Here is a 16,020-nt window from a genome sequence, read left to right as displayed (position 1 = left end):
CAAACAAATATTCAAACAAGCTAATCCTGCAGGTCTGCAAGCATAGTGTGCAGCCTTCACACAAAGAAACACACGCACACACACACACACACACACACACACACACACACACACACACACACACACACACACACACACACTTTCATTCTTAATTCTTAAAGGACACGCTGACCTCCCTAAGGAAACCCCCACTAGTTCACTGGCCTTGTGCTCTGATGAAAGTCAGTACTCACAATGAAGCAGAGGTGTGTGTGTGTGTGTGTGTGTTTGTGTGTGTGTGTGTGTGTGTGTGTGTTGGCGGTTGGTGCTTAAACTTCAAACTGGGCTTTTGTGTGGACAATAACAGCGTCTCCTTTTCGGTCCATGCATTTCTAGCTTCGCTGACTTCTAATTGAGCGAGGATGGCTCAGATCAAATTACAGGCCTCAACACACAAGTCATCCACAGGGGTTATAAGCATAAGCCCAAACACCCCACATCTTACTGGTGATAGAACCTCATGCTCTCCCCATCAAACTGACAAGCGCATCTCCTCACACACACACACACACACCCGCACTCAGAGAGAGAGAGAGAGACACACAGAGACACATACACAAAGACACATACACTCACTCACTTACAGAACTGTGTGAAGTTTTAACATGAAACAAACAAATCACATAATGCCTGATCATTCCACTCACGGCCAGATATGTCAAGAGGATGGCATGAGAAAGAGAGAGAACGATAGATAGAGAGAGAGAGAGAAAAAGAGAGAGAGAGAGAGAGAGAGATAGAGAAGAGGGCAAACAAGCGAGCGGGGAGTGATTATCCAGCCCTCCGTGGTTGTTAATTTGATCTGCTTTAAATGCACTCAGCTCGTCATGCCCACAGCTCCCTATCAGACCTGAGAGTGTCTGTCTTTATTGTCACTCCCCTCACCGTGGGTGTGAAGGCACGGCACTCCATTACATCAGCAGATAAAGCCAGAACCAGAGTAAGTGTATGTGGGTGTGTGTGTGGTGTGTTTGTGTCTATATTTTTGATCTTCATATGTCGGTGTCGATGTACACTCAGAATGACTGTATGTGTGTGCGTGAGTGTATGTGTTTGTTTTTAAGTAAGTGTGTCTTTGTGTTTGAATGTATCTGTCAGTCTGTGTATGTGTGTGTGTGTGTGTGTGTGTGTGTGTGTTACTGTCCTTATCCCCAACACCCTCTCCAGCCCATACCTGGTTTATTTATCAGCCTCAGACAGCATCAGGGAGTGAAGAGGGCCACTCAGACACAGGGAGCGGGACTGGTGCCACACACACCCCCCCCCCCCCCCCCCCCTACCCCCGAACGAGTCCCTTAATTTAGCCACGGCCCTATCAGTCTCAGGTCTCTGGCTGAGCTGACCACTGACACTAACCAGGCCGTACCCATGGTCCTTCTCTGTCCCCCTCTCCTCTTTATTATCCATGGAACTGCAACTCTATCAAATTATGTCTGTTAGTGTGGATGCATTGTTGATGCTTTCGGTAAATGTACAGTAACTATATGTACAATCCATGTATACAGTGGCTAATCCAGTGTGGAGTGGCTAAAATAGACACTAAATATCTTATAGAAAATGATGAGGCACATTAGAGGGCTACTGGAATGTCATGGGTCTGAATCGATTAGTCATACCAAAACTCAATTATCAAACCCAAACCCATCAGTTCAAGGCCCGGTGGGTCATCCCACATCTTTCAGTAATGTTCTTTCTTACTTCCATTTCCTTTGTGGTGGATACATTCACAAAACCCTTTAAGTCCCTTTGGCTGTAACACAATGGCAAACAAAGGCAAGGTCAGTTGTCCAATTATCCATAGGACTATATACACTGCTAACACTATATAAATTCACTGTGCTGTAGGATTCTGTGGCTAAGACTACCCACTCTAATTTCAAATGCAAATTCAGAAAAAAAAACTTGCTGATAAACCTTGACAGACACTCTAAATGGTACAGTCCCCTGTGAAATGCCATGAAGACTATGTCAGTAGCCAGGAAGAAAGCAAGGGAAAGAGGGAGGGACAGATGGAGGAAGAGAGCGAGAGATCTCTGCCAGGCTGAAGAGCAGTGCTTTTTATTGAGCCGTAGATACCACAAGTTCAAGGCTTGGTGGATAATGAGTGAAACATTTTGGGTTGGAGGAAGCCCTTGACGTCACAGAGAGGCAGGACTGGGCCAGTGCATGTGAAGTGTTAGAATTTTCATTGGGGGGAGGGGGGGGGGGGGGGGGGGCAGGCAAGGGTGTGCGTGTGCTGGAGGGTCCGTTTGTGTGTGTGTGTGTGTGCGTGTGCGTGGTGACTCAGCATAGTGTGCACCTCCAGGCTTGGGTGACCTCATAAATCAACCTGACACTCGCCTGTTTCTCCATCCCTCCCTTCAGTAAGTGTGTGACAAGGAGAAATGGGTGACAGTTACAGAGGAGAAAAGGGGAAGAACAGGGAAGGAAAAAGGGAGAAAATGAGGAGATGAGGAGATGAGGAGAAAGAACGTGGGCGGTGAGGGAGCAAAGAGGGAAAAGGGAGACAATTGGGTAAAGAATATGAAGGAGATATATAGACGAAACAGGACAGCTGTGTGTGAGAGAGAGAGTGTGTGTGTGTGTGTGTGTGTGTGTGTGTGTGTGAGAGAGAGAGAGTGTTACAGAAAATGGTAAACGAATAAGAGAAAGCATGGTGATATTGCTACGGTAGTAACTAATTTGACAAAATGAAAATGAAAATGAAATGAGCATGAGCTCTATGTAGTTAAACAAACAAACAAACTGACAAGTGTGTTAGCCCAGCAGTTAGTCTCCACTCTGCCTACTCCACCACAGGCAACACAACATTTTCTCTTGTCTGATTCCTCAAACAGCAAATTAATTTGTATTGTGTTCCAGTGACTGCAGACCTCTAGCGTCCAAGTGGTGTTTATTTAAGGCTGTAATTCCAGAGAACAGACTAATTGCAGTGTTGCCAGCAGTTCGGTGCGTTCAGATGCATGGAAACAAACAGGAAGCCATCTTGTTTAAATATTTCCCCACCAACTACCATTGGCATACCCATGTATGAACAATAAACTGCACTGTAAGAATGGAGCAAAGATAAACACAACATACTCTACATATATGGTAACCTGAGTGAAAGAGAACATTTCAGGTTGAAGGCATACACCAAAAAAAAAAGTTAGGTCAGAAGTTTGAGGCCCAGGGTAATAAAACAACACACGCAAACACACAGCAACTGGCCCCCGGCCCCTCCCCACCCCACAACCTTCCTCTACCCAGCAACTGTGCATGCAGCTTTGGGTTGGGAAACACCCCGTGCCCCTGGCAGGTGGTACTGTCGTAGCCTGATAACCACAGGGCCCCATTGCCCTGACCCCAGCCACACATCAGACAGCACACATACGCTATCCAGATAACAGTGAACTCTATGCAAATACGCACGCATGAAATGAACTTATTCACCAGAGTTTACTGCTGGATTTTAGAGGGGGCTGCTGCACCCACAAACATAATAACTTCCCACAAACGTAATAACTGTTGCCTACTACAAATGTAATAACTAATTTCCCACAAACGTGATAATACTACCTGTTATATCAGTTGTAAGAGTATGATGCCAAAAACCATCACCATCTAATGAAATCTCCCATCTTATAGTTAGAAGCCAAGCTGCAAAATTGAGAAAGCATCTATTCCTTTTGTGCGTGTATGTTTGTGCACACGTGTGTTTGTGTGTATGAGATCCTCCTCACTGGATTTGAGGGTTTGGGTGTAGTTAACTATAGCTACTATAACTATAGCTATTGTCTCACTACATTGAGAGAAGTGCATCTGTGTGGTTGGTGCATCAGTGTTTTATGGAAAATGTTAGATTGTTTAAACTGAACTTTTTCAAATTGAAACACCTCCTACAAAAAGACTCCCAAGGATTAACCTCATATCAAATTAACCAGTCATCCTACTATCTTTGCTTTTGTCATCAATTTGTTTGGAAAAGTTCAAAAGTTTTTAGTTCTATAAGATATATTTTACCGTATATGAGATGGCCTACACTACAACCTCTGTTTTATGAAAATTTACTAGCAGTTCTACATCACTGCTAAAGATTTATTTTCAAACCAGACAGGTGGATGAGATCAGAGATGCCATTTACATTTTGTGGGTTAGGGTTAGGGTTAATTTCATAATGCCAAACTATTCAGCGCTGTTCAGGCGGAACTGTCCAATCACGTTAAAGCCAAAAAGTCCCAATATTGTCTGAATTCCCAATAGCAGTGAGCTGGTGAAGACACAATGCCAACTCTTGGCAGAGGAAACTCGCTGTATGATTATTAGACACACAATGAATTCTGACATTTAGTCCATTCTGGCTAAACTGCAGAATGTTATCATGTAGTGATGAGTTAACCGAAGGTGACCTCTGAACTTTACTGCTTGGCTCCTATAACTATAATCTGGACATAATACACACAACACTGTCAATTTTAACATAAAATTCATTCTAAGGATTATATTTTGAAGAAATTGTATTAGATGGCGAAGATTTGCGACAACATACTTTTAAAAATGACATAACAGGTAGAATATCACTATATTAGTGATTTTACATTTGATGAAATAGATTTGTTTACCTTCCCACAAACGTCCTGCAAATGTAATTACTATATTTGTGGGAAAATGCTACATTTAATAAATGCAGATCTGTATTGTTTGTGGGTGTGTTAGAGGGCCCTGACATGACAACAACAAACTTCTCCTTGCTGTTTGCACAGGCCAACTGATAGACCAGTAGGTCACACTTGAGTTCTCGGCGTCAGCTTGATAACTGTAGTGTTGTGTTGATTACAGTCCAATAACAGTCTTACTAAAAGTTGAAAGAAAGTATTTCAGTAAAATATGGTTTACAGTCATTTTAAGATGATAAATAACGGTTTTATAACACCAAACGCTTCATAAACCAAAAGACCCAACCAATAAAATAATGAAAAATAAAATTTAAAAGAAACTCACCAGTAATATTTATTATACACAAATTCTTTATTTCCAAGACTCTCTTGGTATGGCTTATTCGCAGATGCTGACATGTACGCTACCAACACGTTCTTCTGTATAGATGCATGTGAACCATTGGACTTTCCAAATGGCCAACTCCTGCTTGGGCATACATGCAAATCAGTAGACTCAAGAAAAAGCAAGTGTACAAAATTTCAAAAAAAGGTGCGACGGAATTTGAAAAAAATATTTTTAACTTGAAAAGGATGTGAGAAGGGGGGGGGTCCATTGATCTGGATATACACTCATGCGCCTTAAATGGAGGCAACATTTACTGCAGTCTATGCACCTGCTGAGAAGTTTAGATTATTAAAAAAAAAAAAAAAAAGAAGAAAAAAAAAACCCACAGGTTGTTCCTTAAATAAACATAAATACTGCAAATGCACTTACATGTGGCAACTTGACAATGCTGTACACGAATGTCCTTTTCAAGAAAAGAAAAAAAGTTCACAATCATTTTGGATTAACAGTTTTACAAAACACACAGGCATCTCAGTGTCAGCTACCTTTACATGTTAATCCCAAATGCTCCTGAGCCTTCACCCGTAATCCCTGTGTTCAGATCGTACTGAGATCATCTACATCCACTCAGAATACATCAAAAAGACTGAGGGGACGAGTGTGTTCTAACATAAATATTAGGTTAGTGAGAAAAGGAGTAACCTTGTTTAAAATAAGCATTTAAAAAAGGAAGGGGGAAAAAAAAAAGTTTTAAAGGAGTTTCATTTTTAAGGCCGCTTTATGTTAAAAAAAGGTAGTCAGTCTGGTGTCTGTATACTCAACATCAAGTTCTTATTCTAGAAGTCTCCATATAGTTGTGTTGTCCTCAGTAAAATCTCAGAGGGTGGGAGGAGAGACAGAGACGAAGAATAAGCAGGATCGGGGAAGAGAAAGAGAGGGCGCGGTGGGTGGGGGAAGAAAATTAAGAGTGTTCTTGTTTTGTCCAAACAGTATTCACGTGGGTGTTCGGAGAGCAGCGCCTCACTCTTGTACAATGGATGAGGGCTTGAGGTGCAACTTTCGAGTTCAGCACACCCAACACCTGTTCTTTCTCCCTTTCCCTCCCCACCCTCTATCCCGCAAATTACGTGGCCACGACTTTGCGGGGACGGGGAGTGTCACATGAGTCTGAGGATCCTTGCTGGAGCTCAGCTGCACCAGACAGCCAACCCTGCCTCCATTCTCATCCAACAACACGAATGTGAGGTTCACATTGATTGAAAATTACATTAAAAAAAGAAAATTGAAATTTTGACATTTGACACTAAACATATATAGACATTAATACAATAAAGATTACCTTGACAACAATGATAATTCGAATAACAACATACTAATAATGATAATAATAATAATAATAATTATAGCAATGAAAAAAAAAAAGTGAGTTTTTTTTTTTTTTTTTTTTTTTGTGGAAGCCCTTCTGAAAAAGACCATGTGGTGCTGTGGCCTATGGTAACCATGGTAACCATCTCCCCCTCTCCCGGGCTCCATCCTGATGTTATAGTGCAAACGTCCATCCTACAACACAGCCCTGCGCCCCGGAGACAACCCTCTCCGTCTCCCCACCTCCCTGTGGGCCAGTGTGTGGGGGTTGTGGTCCGGCGCTCACTGCATGCGGTCTGGCTGCACGTGTTGCTGGGGGGCATACTGGATGAAGGTGGGGGGAGCCTGGGAGGCCGTGGCCGGCAGGCTCTGGTGGAGTGCGCCGGGGGTGGGGGCTGCGGCAGTGGAGGCCGAGGAGGTGGGGCTGGTGGCGTAGGTGTACCCCACAAAGCCCGGCGAAGCAGAGTAAGGGTACTGCTCGTAGGCGGCGGCCGCGGCGTACTGGGCGTAGGCCGCGCTGTAGTCCAGATACTGGGGGTTCATGGTGGATGCCACCTGGGAGGGGAGCACGAGGTTGGGCTGCATGTAGGCCTGAGGGTACACATAGTGCTGGGCCAGTCTGCCAGAGAGGGAAGAGACACACAAACAGAACCACAAGGGCGTTAAACTCCCAACACACCACAGACGCATTCCTCACAGGAGGACAAGAACAAAAACAAAGATCTGGCAGAGTTAGCAGCTCTCTCTCTCGCTCTCGGATGCTTCTCTGGGCCTGCAGATTCAACGGCGAGATGCAAGCCAGACGCCACGCCACCCACCACCACACCAGCAGAACGCAGTGGGGGAGGGGGGGGGGGACTGAAGCAGAGGGTGGTGAAAAACCGAAAGGTCCTGTTAAGGCTGGGGAGTGGAGGGAGACAGCCGTTTCTGGCAGCTCTTCTCCAGACACCAGCAAGTGTTTTAACAGCTGCCACTCACTGGATAAGTAAAATGTGTACAGAACACACACACACACACACACACACACACACACACACACACACACACACACACACACACACACACACACACACACACACACACACACACACACACACACACACACACACACACACACACACACTTAAAGCTGGTCACCTTCAGCTGCCATAGTTTACTGTTGACTTAACCGTAGCGGCTGTGGTCTTTTTCTTTGTGGTCAGGGGAGCTTATTGGGGGGGGGGGGGGGGGAATTAATGATGTCCTCAACCCTCTCCTGAACAACTCAGGGGTTGGTAGGGTGAATCTACCTGGTAAATACAGTTTAAAAGGTCCACTTTAAACACACCAACTTACACACAAACACACACACAAAAAGAAAACCCACACAAAACAATGACCATAGCTTTTGCCACAAAGGAAGAGGCATACATGACTGTTGGAACAATCTCACACTACTTTTCCTTTTTTTTAGAAAAGAAAGTCTCCACCAGTGTTTCAATTCCAACAGTGTCAGCTAATGCCATTGTACTTAGGAGGAAGACAAATAACCCAGTAATGTATTTGTCTTCCAGTTAGGGAAAATAAATTACCTTAATAATAATTATAATTAACACACAATTATTATTATGATGATGATCGTCATTATTTGAAGTAACAAAAGATGACCTCCCGCTGTCTTTAGGGGATGGTACAGTCGAGTCAGGCAGCTGTGGTGAGCAGCAAGCGAGACGAGACAGGACGAGATGAAACAGTGAAGTCACAGCACACATCCACTCACTGACACAGGAAATGTTGTGTGTGGAGACGTGTGAGACATCCACTGACACTCAGCCCCCTCCTTGAGCGCGCGCACACACAAACACACACACACACCAGAAGCCCATCCCCACCCCATCCCTATGGCCAAACTTTAAAACACAGAACACCACCACACTCCCCACTGCAAACCAAAAACCATGCCAGTTGCACACGAGACGGCAGCCTTTAAAAATCATGGCCACAATATTTCCACGGCAGAACACACACACACACACACACACACACACACACACACACACACACACACACACACACACACACACACACACACACACACACACACACACACACACACACACACACACACACACACACACACACACACACACACACACACACACACACACACACACAAAAAGATAAGGCACTCGAGTTTGTCAAAAGCACACTGCACTGCACTCTCAAGCCATCACTGGCACCTTAGGAGGGGAGGTGAAGGGATGAGGGCAGTCACAATTGTTGGGGGAGCTCCACACAAGGCCCAGACGCAGCCTCCAGTGTCTTCTCTCTCCCCGCCTTGGCTCAATCCTTCAGCTGGGAGTACATGGAGCAACCAAGAGGAAATGGATGGTGGACAGTGGTGGTTAGCACAGACATGGAGGTTGGATAGTCAGCATCAATGGGGTATCAGATAACAGAGGAAAATAATACATTAACATACACACACACACCAACACACACACGCGTAGACACACACACGCGTAGACACACACACACACAATAAAAAGACAGGCTTTGTGGTCTGAGGCGCCCACACAAGCTCTTCTTAGTCCTTTGGCTTGTGGGGGGAAAATGAAGGCAGTAACAGCTTTGTTTAAGCTCACAGCCGTCCAGGCATGGCTGACACAGCGGTCAAGGACGTTTTTGTGTACGCTCTTTCACATGCACACACGCTCTTGCTAGTGCACACACACACACACACACACACACACACACACACACACACACACACACACACACACACACACACACACACACACACACACACACACACACACACACTGAGCAAACACAAGTCTCGCTCTCCCTGGCTCACACACACACACACACTCACTCTCCTAGCTATGGCACACAGTCCCAGTTAGTGGGCAGTGGACAGAGCAGTTCATCACAGAGGAAGGCCACACTGTGCCGAGAGCGAAACCGCTCGTGTCCCTTGGAGGAGGGTGGTGGCAGTTGTGGAGTTTTTCGGTGTGGTTCTGTGATCTACTGCGAGGACAGATCATGGAAAAATAGAGTGGGAAGTGGGAAGCTCGAAATAAGTCGGGAATTCAGAAGCTCTGACATCCATTCGATCAGAAACAAGGCTCAGGCTCCTGGAATCCTCCCACCCCTGACGGATCCAGCAGTAGAGATGCCTCTGACACACACAGAGACAGTCTGTCACGTTCGCGCCCACACACACACACACACACACGCACACACACGCACACACACACCATGGCAGTCATGTGCACTGCAACTCCTGAGGATGATCTTCAACCATGTATTACTGCTGCAGCGGATTCTTCACAGACATCACCTCTACATGCCTAATAATAAACCAGTGGGCAGGGGAAGTTTAAAAATGGCAACACTGTTGCTAAACTTTGTCTTCTGGGAAACCCCAAACAAATGAAAGAGAAACTTACAACAGATAAGTGTGTTTGAGTGCCTAGTTTGCCTAGTGTAGCAAACTGAAATTAATATTATTTGAATTTTTTTAAAGGCTGTGGGTGAACAGCAGGTCTGGAAGATGCTTCGTAGAAAAATACATTTAGGCTATCAGACCAAGTCTAAGCACTGGCCTTTTAAGCCTTGAAGACATCTCCCTCCCAAATTCCCCCCAGTACCGGTAAACATCACCATTGTTGGTCATGATGTTCTCTTGTAAAATCGTGGATTGACACGGGAGGAAAAGAGAAACGTGCAGAAGGAAAGAGAGAAAAGATCTCCTCAGGCCTCTTGGTGATCCAAAAACAGACACTCAAGCAGCACAAGGCAGAGAGAGAGAGAGAGAGAGAGAGAGAGAGAGAGAGAGCGCAGAAAGGTCACGAGGTCGTGTGACTTTTTGCTGACGGCCAGCGGGTGCCAGGCATGCCAATTGGACAGAGGACAGCATCACGGACAAAAAGGCATCTAGCACATACATCACACCACCACCCTAACAACCCATATCTCTCTCCCCGGAACGTTCTTTCACTCCCTCTCTCGCCCTCTCCATGTCTACCACCTCTACTCACTCACGCACCATTTACCCCTCAAAGACTAGCTCCTTTTTGCCATGTCTAATTTAGTCTAGAGGCGACAAGAGCACACAATTAGATTGGTGGTTATTAAGCTTATTATCGCAAAGAAGAAGAAGGTGTTTGGGGGGGATCTGTAGTTTTCACATACTAAAAAGTGGTACACTGACAAAGGTAGTGCTAGTTTACACCCAATTAGTCCAGAGGAGCAGGGAGCTCAGCTTCCGATCTCCCTTCCCCCACCATCCTCCTTCTGCTCCCCAGCCGTGAACACCCCTCCAGTCTCACCAAGGTGTCAACTTTCAATCCCTCGGTCTAATCACGCCCTGACAATGCCACCAAATCTGATCCCACAAAAGCACAAAAAAAAAAAAAGACAGAACTCTGGCTCACTACAAAGAAGAATAAAATATGAAGGTAAGTCAAAGTTGGATAAAAGGGGAAGTTTGGGAAACAGCTAGGAAGCTGAATGTGTAAGTTTCTCGCTCCCTCACACATACACTTGACAGTTCTAGAAGCGACATCGTAACTTTTAGGCTCAACCTGCCTGATCCGTGGCACCCTGCTCCCCCGTGGCTGTGCCGCTGAGCGCAGCTGAGCCGGGAGTTGCCCCCCCCCCCCCACCAAAAGGGGCCCCGTCACACACGGGCGTCAAACCTGCCACCGAGGCAGCCCAGGGCCGAGCTCGAGGATCAGCAGCGCCCCCCACAACATCTCCACATAGCCATGGGCAGCACAGAACACCACACCACACCATATGTAAAAGTCCCTGAGCTCTCTCTGACAATAGCCCCAGGGGAGGAAGACAGGTGTTCTCAGTGAGTGTGTGTGTTTGGGGGGAGGGGTACTGGGCTTAAACTTGTATGAAGGGTGTAATTGAGGGAATAAGAGCTAGCACCTGTCAGACACAAATGCCAAACACACACACACACACACACACACACACACACACACACACACACACACACACACACACACACACACACACACACACACACACACACACACACACACACACACACACACACACACACACACACACACACACACACACACACACACACACACACACACACACACAGCAGGTTTCACTCCACAACTCTCCACCTCGTCACCATGGCAACCTGTTCTGTGCTTAATGGGGGAACTCTGATCATGGAGCGCAGCAGATATGATCTTACAAGTGTGGCTGGGTTTAAAAGTGCATCCCCCTGGCCTCAACTAGCCTTCCCCTCCTCGGGTGAACACAACCTCACCAACATGAATAAGAGCCACAGTCTGTTGCCATGGTGAATAAACCAATGGTGTCTGAAACTTCTCGCCCTGTGGCAATAATGTGGGTTAAGTTTAAGGACAGCCGAGAAGAAACACTGGTGACTTCAAGCACCTCTTCAAGTGCACAGACTCAGGGAGAGCTCTGTCCTTTGTGCGGCCTCAGCTCGAGGTCAGAGTTCCAGTGCTGCATTGCAGCCCAACGCCCTACGCAGGCTTCAGTGAAGGAGTGAATCTCTGACCTCCATCAGAGCAGAGCAAAACATTTACAGCTGCTGCAATCCTCGTGCCTCTGCTTCAGCCATGTCACAAAGACAGAGTAGGGATCATTAAAATAATACAGGAGCTTGCACCAAGGACTTGTTTTTCTTTACAGATATGTATGTGATGTGAGCACATCAACACGTCAACACATACACCCAAACACCCAGCTCATAAGAGAGCAGATGATGGAAAACTAGACAGAGGAAAGACCACTGTTGTGTGTGTTGAGGCGAGTGTCACAGTCCACAAAGAGGAACATATATGTCACAAAGGATGTGAGCAAAGCCTGGCCTGCTTTTCTGAACAGAATATCATGAGTGTGAGGATGTGTTTGTGTGTGGTACTGTAACAGCATCCCAAAAACAGGCAGCTGGGGTTAAGACTGAAGACATTACGGCTTTAATATTCAGTGTGACATTTCAGCATTGACTTACCCATACTGCCTCTGGAGCAGTGCAGGGTGAACTTGCTGCACACCAATAGAGATTCCTGAAGGATTAAAAAAAAAAAACGACAAGGGAAGCAGTTAATAAACAGTCTTACGAGATGGTGTGTTACATGGTCTGAATAAATACAAGTTTGTACCTCCAAACACATTCCCAACAGCTTTAAAAGCATAAAACCATATGTAAGGGATAATGTTTAGCCATATGCTAAAGTAAATATGACTTGATAAGCAACCCACAGCATTTCACTCAATCAGTAGTGGCCCACAGAATACCAGTGTCATATGGCCAGATGGACTTGCGAGCTAATTAAGTGGTTTAAATAAAAAAGGTTCTTAGAGAGTACTGCTGACAAGTTAATAGCTATGGGGCACTGCCATGAGAATGATGCATAGAAATGGTGGTGAGGACGTTAGACAGCTGGGGGGGGGGGACGACGACACTGTGTATAAACGCAAAGATCTTTAGGCGAGGAGGTCTGGATACTATCGCCTCTGTGTGTACAAAGAGTGTGAAAGTGGTTGTAAATACACAAATCCTAAAAGTGAGGGGGTGGGGGATCGTGGTGAGGGAGACTAAGAGAATAAAGAAAGAAAGAAATACGAGTAAAGTCTTAGGGCTGAGCGTGTCTCCATGATTGGCTGTGTTATTGTTAATGTGAGTGTTATTTTAATGGGACCGTTATGGTCTGTGGTGCTGGTCTTTATTTACCTGTCTGCATACTGCGGGGCTTGGCTCCGAGGTAGGCGAGATTAACATTGGCCTTTCTCCCATCAATGATGGGGTTGGGATCTTTGCAGGCGCGATCTGCCGCCCCCCTGTCAGTCATGGTCACCTAGGGGCAAACAACAGGGCGTTTGGTGAGACAACAGCATCCACTCTGCCTTTATGGACAAATCCCTTTAAGTTAATGCTTGGTGAATCAACTGAAGTTGAACACCCTATTTTGAACCCATAACCCCCCCGAAAAACTAAATCCCAAGGAAATACACTCATGGTTGCCTTACAGCCACATTACCAAAGTTGCGGTTTGGTTAGTCATACATATAATTGAAGAACATAATTTATGTAATTTGTTAGTCATTTTGGCATACAACAATTCTTAAGAGTGACTGTTGACCTAGATATAGTCTAGAGATAACACATTCTGACTGGTGTTGTGAAAACATGCGCGTCCACAGGAAGCATGTCCATGTGCCCTGCATAGCTGGATTATTTTGTCCTACAAGTATTTCAAGCCAAAGCTCTTTGTGAGTTTTCTCTGACTCATAGAAGAACAGGAGAGGAGACCCAGTCTAGCAGGAACAGGCTTCCCTGTAACTAGGTTATGTGATATACGCTTTCTCTGCAGCTTCATCAGAGGGACCACCACATTCTTAGACACAGGCGCCCACATATCCCTGAGCCTGTTAGACCTGAAACACCAGAAGGTGAACTGGGTTAGCCGTTAGTGGCGGAACTAGGGCTGTTCCTCTATCTGTTGAGTGTCAGCACTACACAGATTGTCTTATGGCTTGGTCTCACACACACACACTTTCCGCGAGAGCATTTCTTTTCCATCCCTTCTTTGGCTTCTGTTGCTTTGGTGCTACTATGAAAGGCCCTCTCACAGACTCCCTCATAAATATTTGCATAATTACCTTGGACCCCTATCTATGTGTGGGTTGACCTAATCCTTTTTTTTTTTTCATTTAAATAAAAAGGACTGTAGCCTACTATAAACCAAAAATACTTAGAGAAAGAACTGACTGGGTTTCCAATGCATCTTACGCCTTATGTTTAGGATTGCTGATAAGACAGTTTTGCCATTTTAAATCTCTAAATAATCTGAGAACTCCATGGGGGGGTTTCAAGGATGAGCTTTTGTAAATCCATGAGGTTGAACTGCAAGTCTCTCAACTGTGGCTTCAGGTGATGGACGGGGGAAGGGAGCTGATGAGGAATCGGAGACCGGGTCTGTTCTGAAAGGGGGACCTTTGGACCTCTGCTCATGCATGCGAGTCAGTCCATCTTTGGGGAAAGAAATAATACGTACTTCCACGACGGTTATGACTACATAAACACCACTTTATGGGCTGAGTGCTCTTATCCTTTGCCATCACCCCCCTTCCCCCGATTGAAATATCACCATAAAAAGCAAGGAAAGCCCACAAGTTCATGCAAGCATGACCCTCTGCAACTCGGGAGCTCTTCCAGCATGTGTGCAGTGAGTTTTTTTTCTTCTCCCCAACAAGAGTGGGTCGATGGTGGGGGGAGCATATGTTAAGATATACAATCTGCTTATCGCTCAACTCGTACAACTAGTAATTTAGCGCTGCAAATCAAATACTGTCAGTGGGTAGAGAAAGAAATAATGGACAGGGCATTTTCTGTTGAGGGCTACCTCAAGGACAACGCTGCTTTTACAGACATGCTCTGCAGCTCTTTCGACGTGTGTGCCAGACTCATTCAACCTAATTATTCTACATGATTTAGGGGAGTGTTCTGCCGGTCATCCTAGGGCGACTTAATAAAAGACAAAATCGAACTATTTGGGGCTACTATTGACAGGCGTCCAATCTAAATTCAGTATCCTCCTTAATACTAGTGTTCTTCTGAATCGAGGATAAAACATTTGTGATATAAGTAAGGTCATAAGGTCAGCATGTCTTAAAACAACAGTTGGGTTAAAATGCAATCGCAAACACCATATAAACATTACACATATATACATACAAACACGCTGAATGTTTGTAAATCACTAGATATTATGGTGACCACCAACCCAGCCTCATCTTTTCAGCAACATAATGTCCGTTATTTACATGCGTTGTTGTGATAGGGTTAGGCAATGGTTGTCAGCAGCAGATAAAAAGGTCTTTAAAAGTTCCAAAGCAAACGACATCAGGTAGAGTGCAGACTTCGCGCATGAACATTCCCACACTCATGCCCGAGTCAAGTGAAGAGATAAGTCAATGCCAAATACTTACAAAGCCGTATCCTCTGGATTTGCCAGTCTGCCGGTCCGTTATCACCACAGCCTCATCAATGTCGCCGTAAGCCTCGAAATACTTTCTGAGGGAGGCATCGTTGGTGTGGTAAGGCAAACCACCAACAAAGATCTTCGTGAAGGTAGTGTCTTTCTGAATTGCGGTTGGATGCATAACTTCATGCGCGCCGTTCACAAATGGATGCAGAAGCATTTGTCCCGTGTAACTGACAAAACTGAGACGACTGGGTTACCAACTGTTAACAGTTAGCGAGGCTGAACACAGCAACTCGCGCTGCGCAACTTCAATAAATTACTGGCAACACTTCGATTGTCCCTGCGTCTCAGCTCCAGTCTTATGTCCTTCAAGTCTTTATCCCAAGCGGCACATGCCTATTGTAAAGGACCGGTGAAGTCCACGGGAGACCACTTTCTATTGAAAAACTACCGACTTCTTAGTTCCGGGTATTTATATACCAACTGTGGGAAACCACGCCTTCTCATCATTTTGGCCTATGACCACAGATCGTGTCAATAACTTCGACGTGATCCCTCCCAAGTCTCCTCCCCAAATCTTTTGCACCTGCTTTTGTCCTTAATCAAACAAAGGAACTAGACTGTAGACTACTCTGGAAAGCGCGCCCAACACCAATAAGCT

At 45.5% G+C, this 16,020-nt stretch overlaps 1 protein-coding gene across 1 annotated transcript; it reads right to left on the bottom strand.

Annotated features, from left to right (window-relative positions):
• Positions 1–5,027: 5,027 nt before the first annotated feature.
• On the bottom strand, positions 5,028–15,816 carry LOC105912297 (RNA-binding protein 38). The gene is made up of 4 exons (XM_012841252.3): positions 15,364–15,816; positions 13,106–13,229; positions 12,383–12,437; positions 5,028–7,006 (listed from the first exon to the last, which is right to left on the bottom strand). Exons 1-4 carry the CDS (start codon positions 15,574–15,576, stop codon positions 6,670–6,672), a joined length of 729 nt encoding a protein of 242 aa, XP_012696706.1. The 5' UTR covers positions 15,577–15,816; the 3' UTR covers positions 5,028–6,669.
• Positions 15,817–16,020: the final 204 nt, after the last annotated feature.

Source organism: Clupea harengus, chromosome 5, assembly GCF_900700415.2.
Source record: "Clupea harengus chromosome 5, Ch_v2.0.2, whole genome shotgun sequence".
Classification (NCBI taxonomy): Eukaryota; Metazoa; Chordata; class Actinopteri; order Clupeiformes; family Clupeidae; genus Clupea; species Clupea harengus.
The sequence above is the reverse complement of the archived record's forward strand: the minus strand, read 5'-3'. Positions and strand labels throughout refer to the sequence as shown.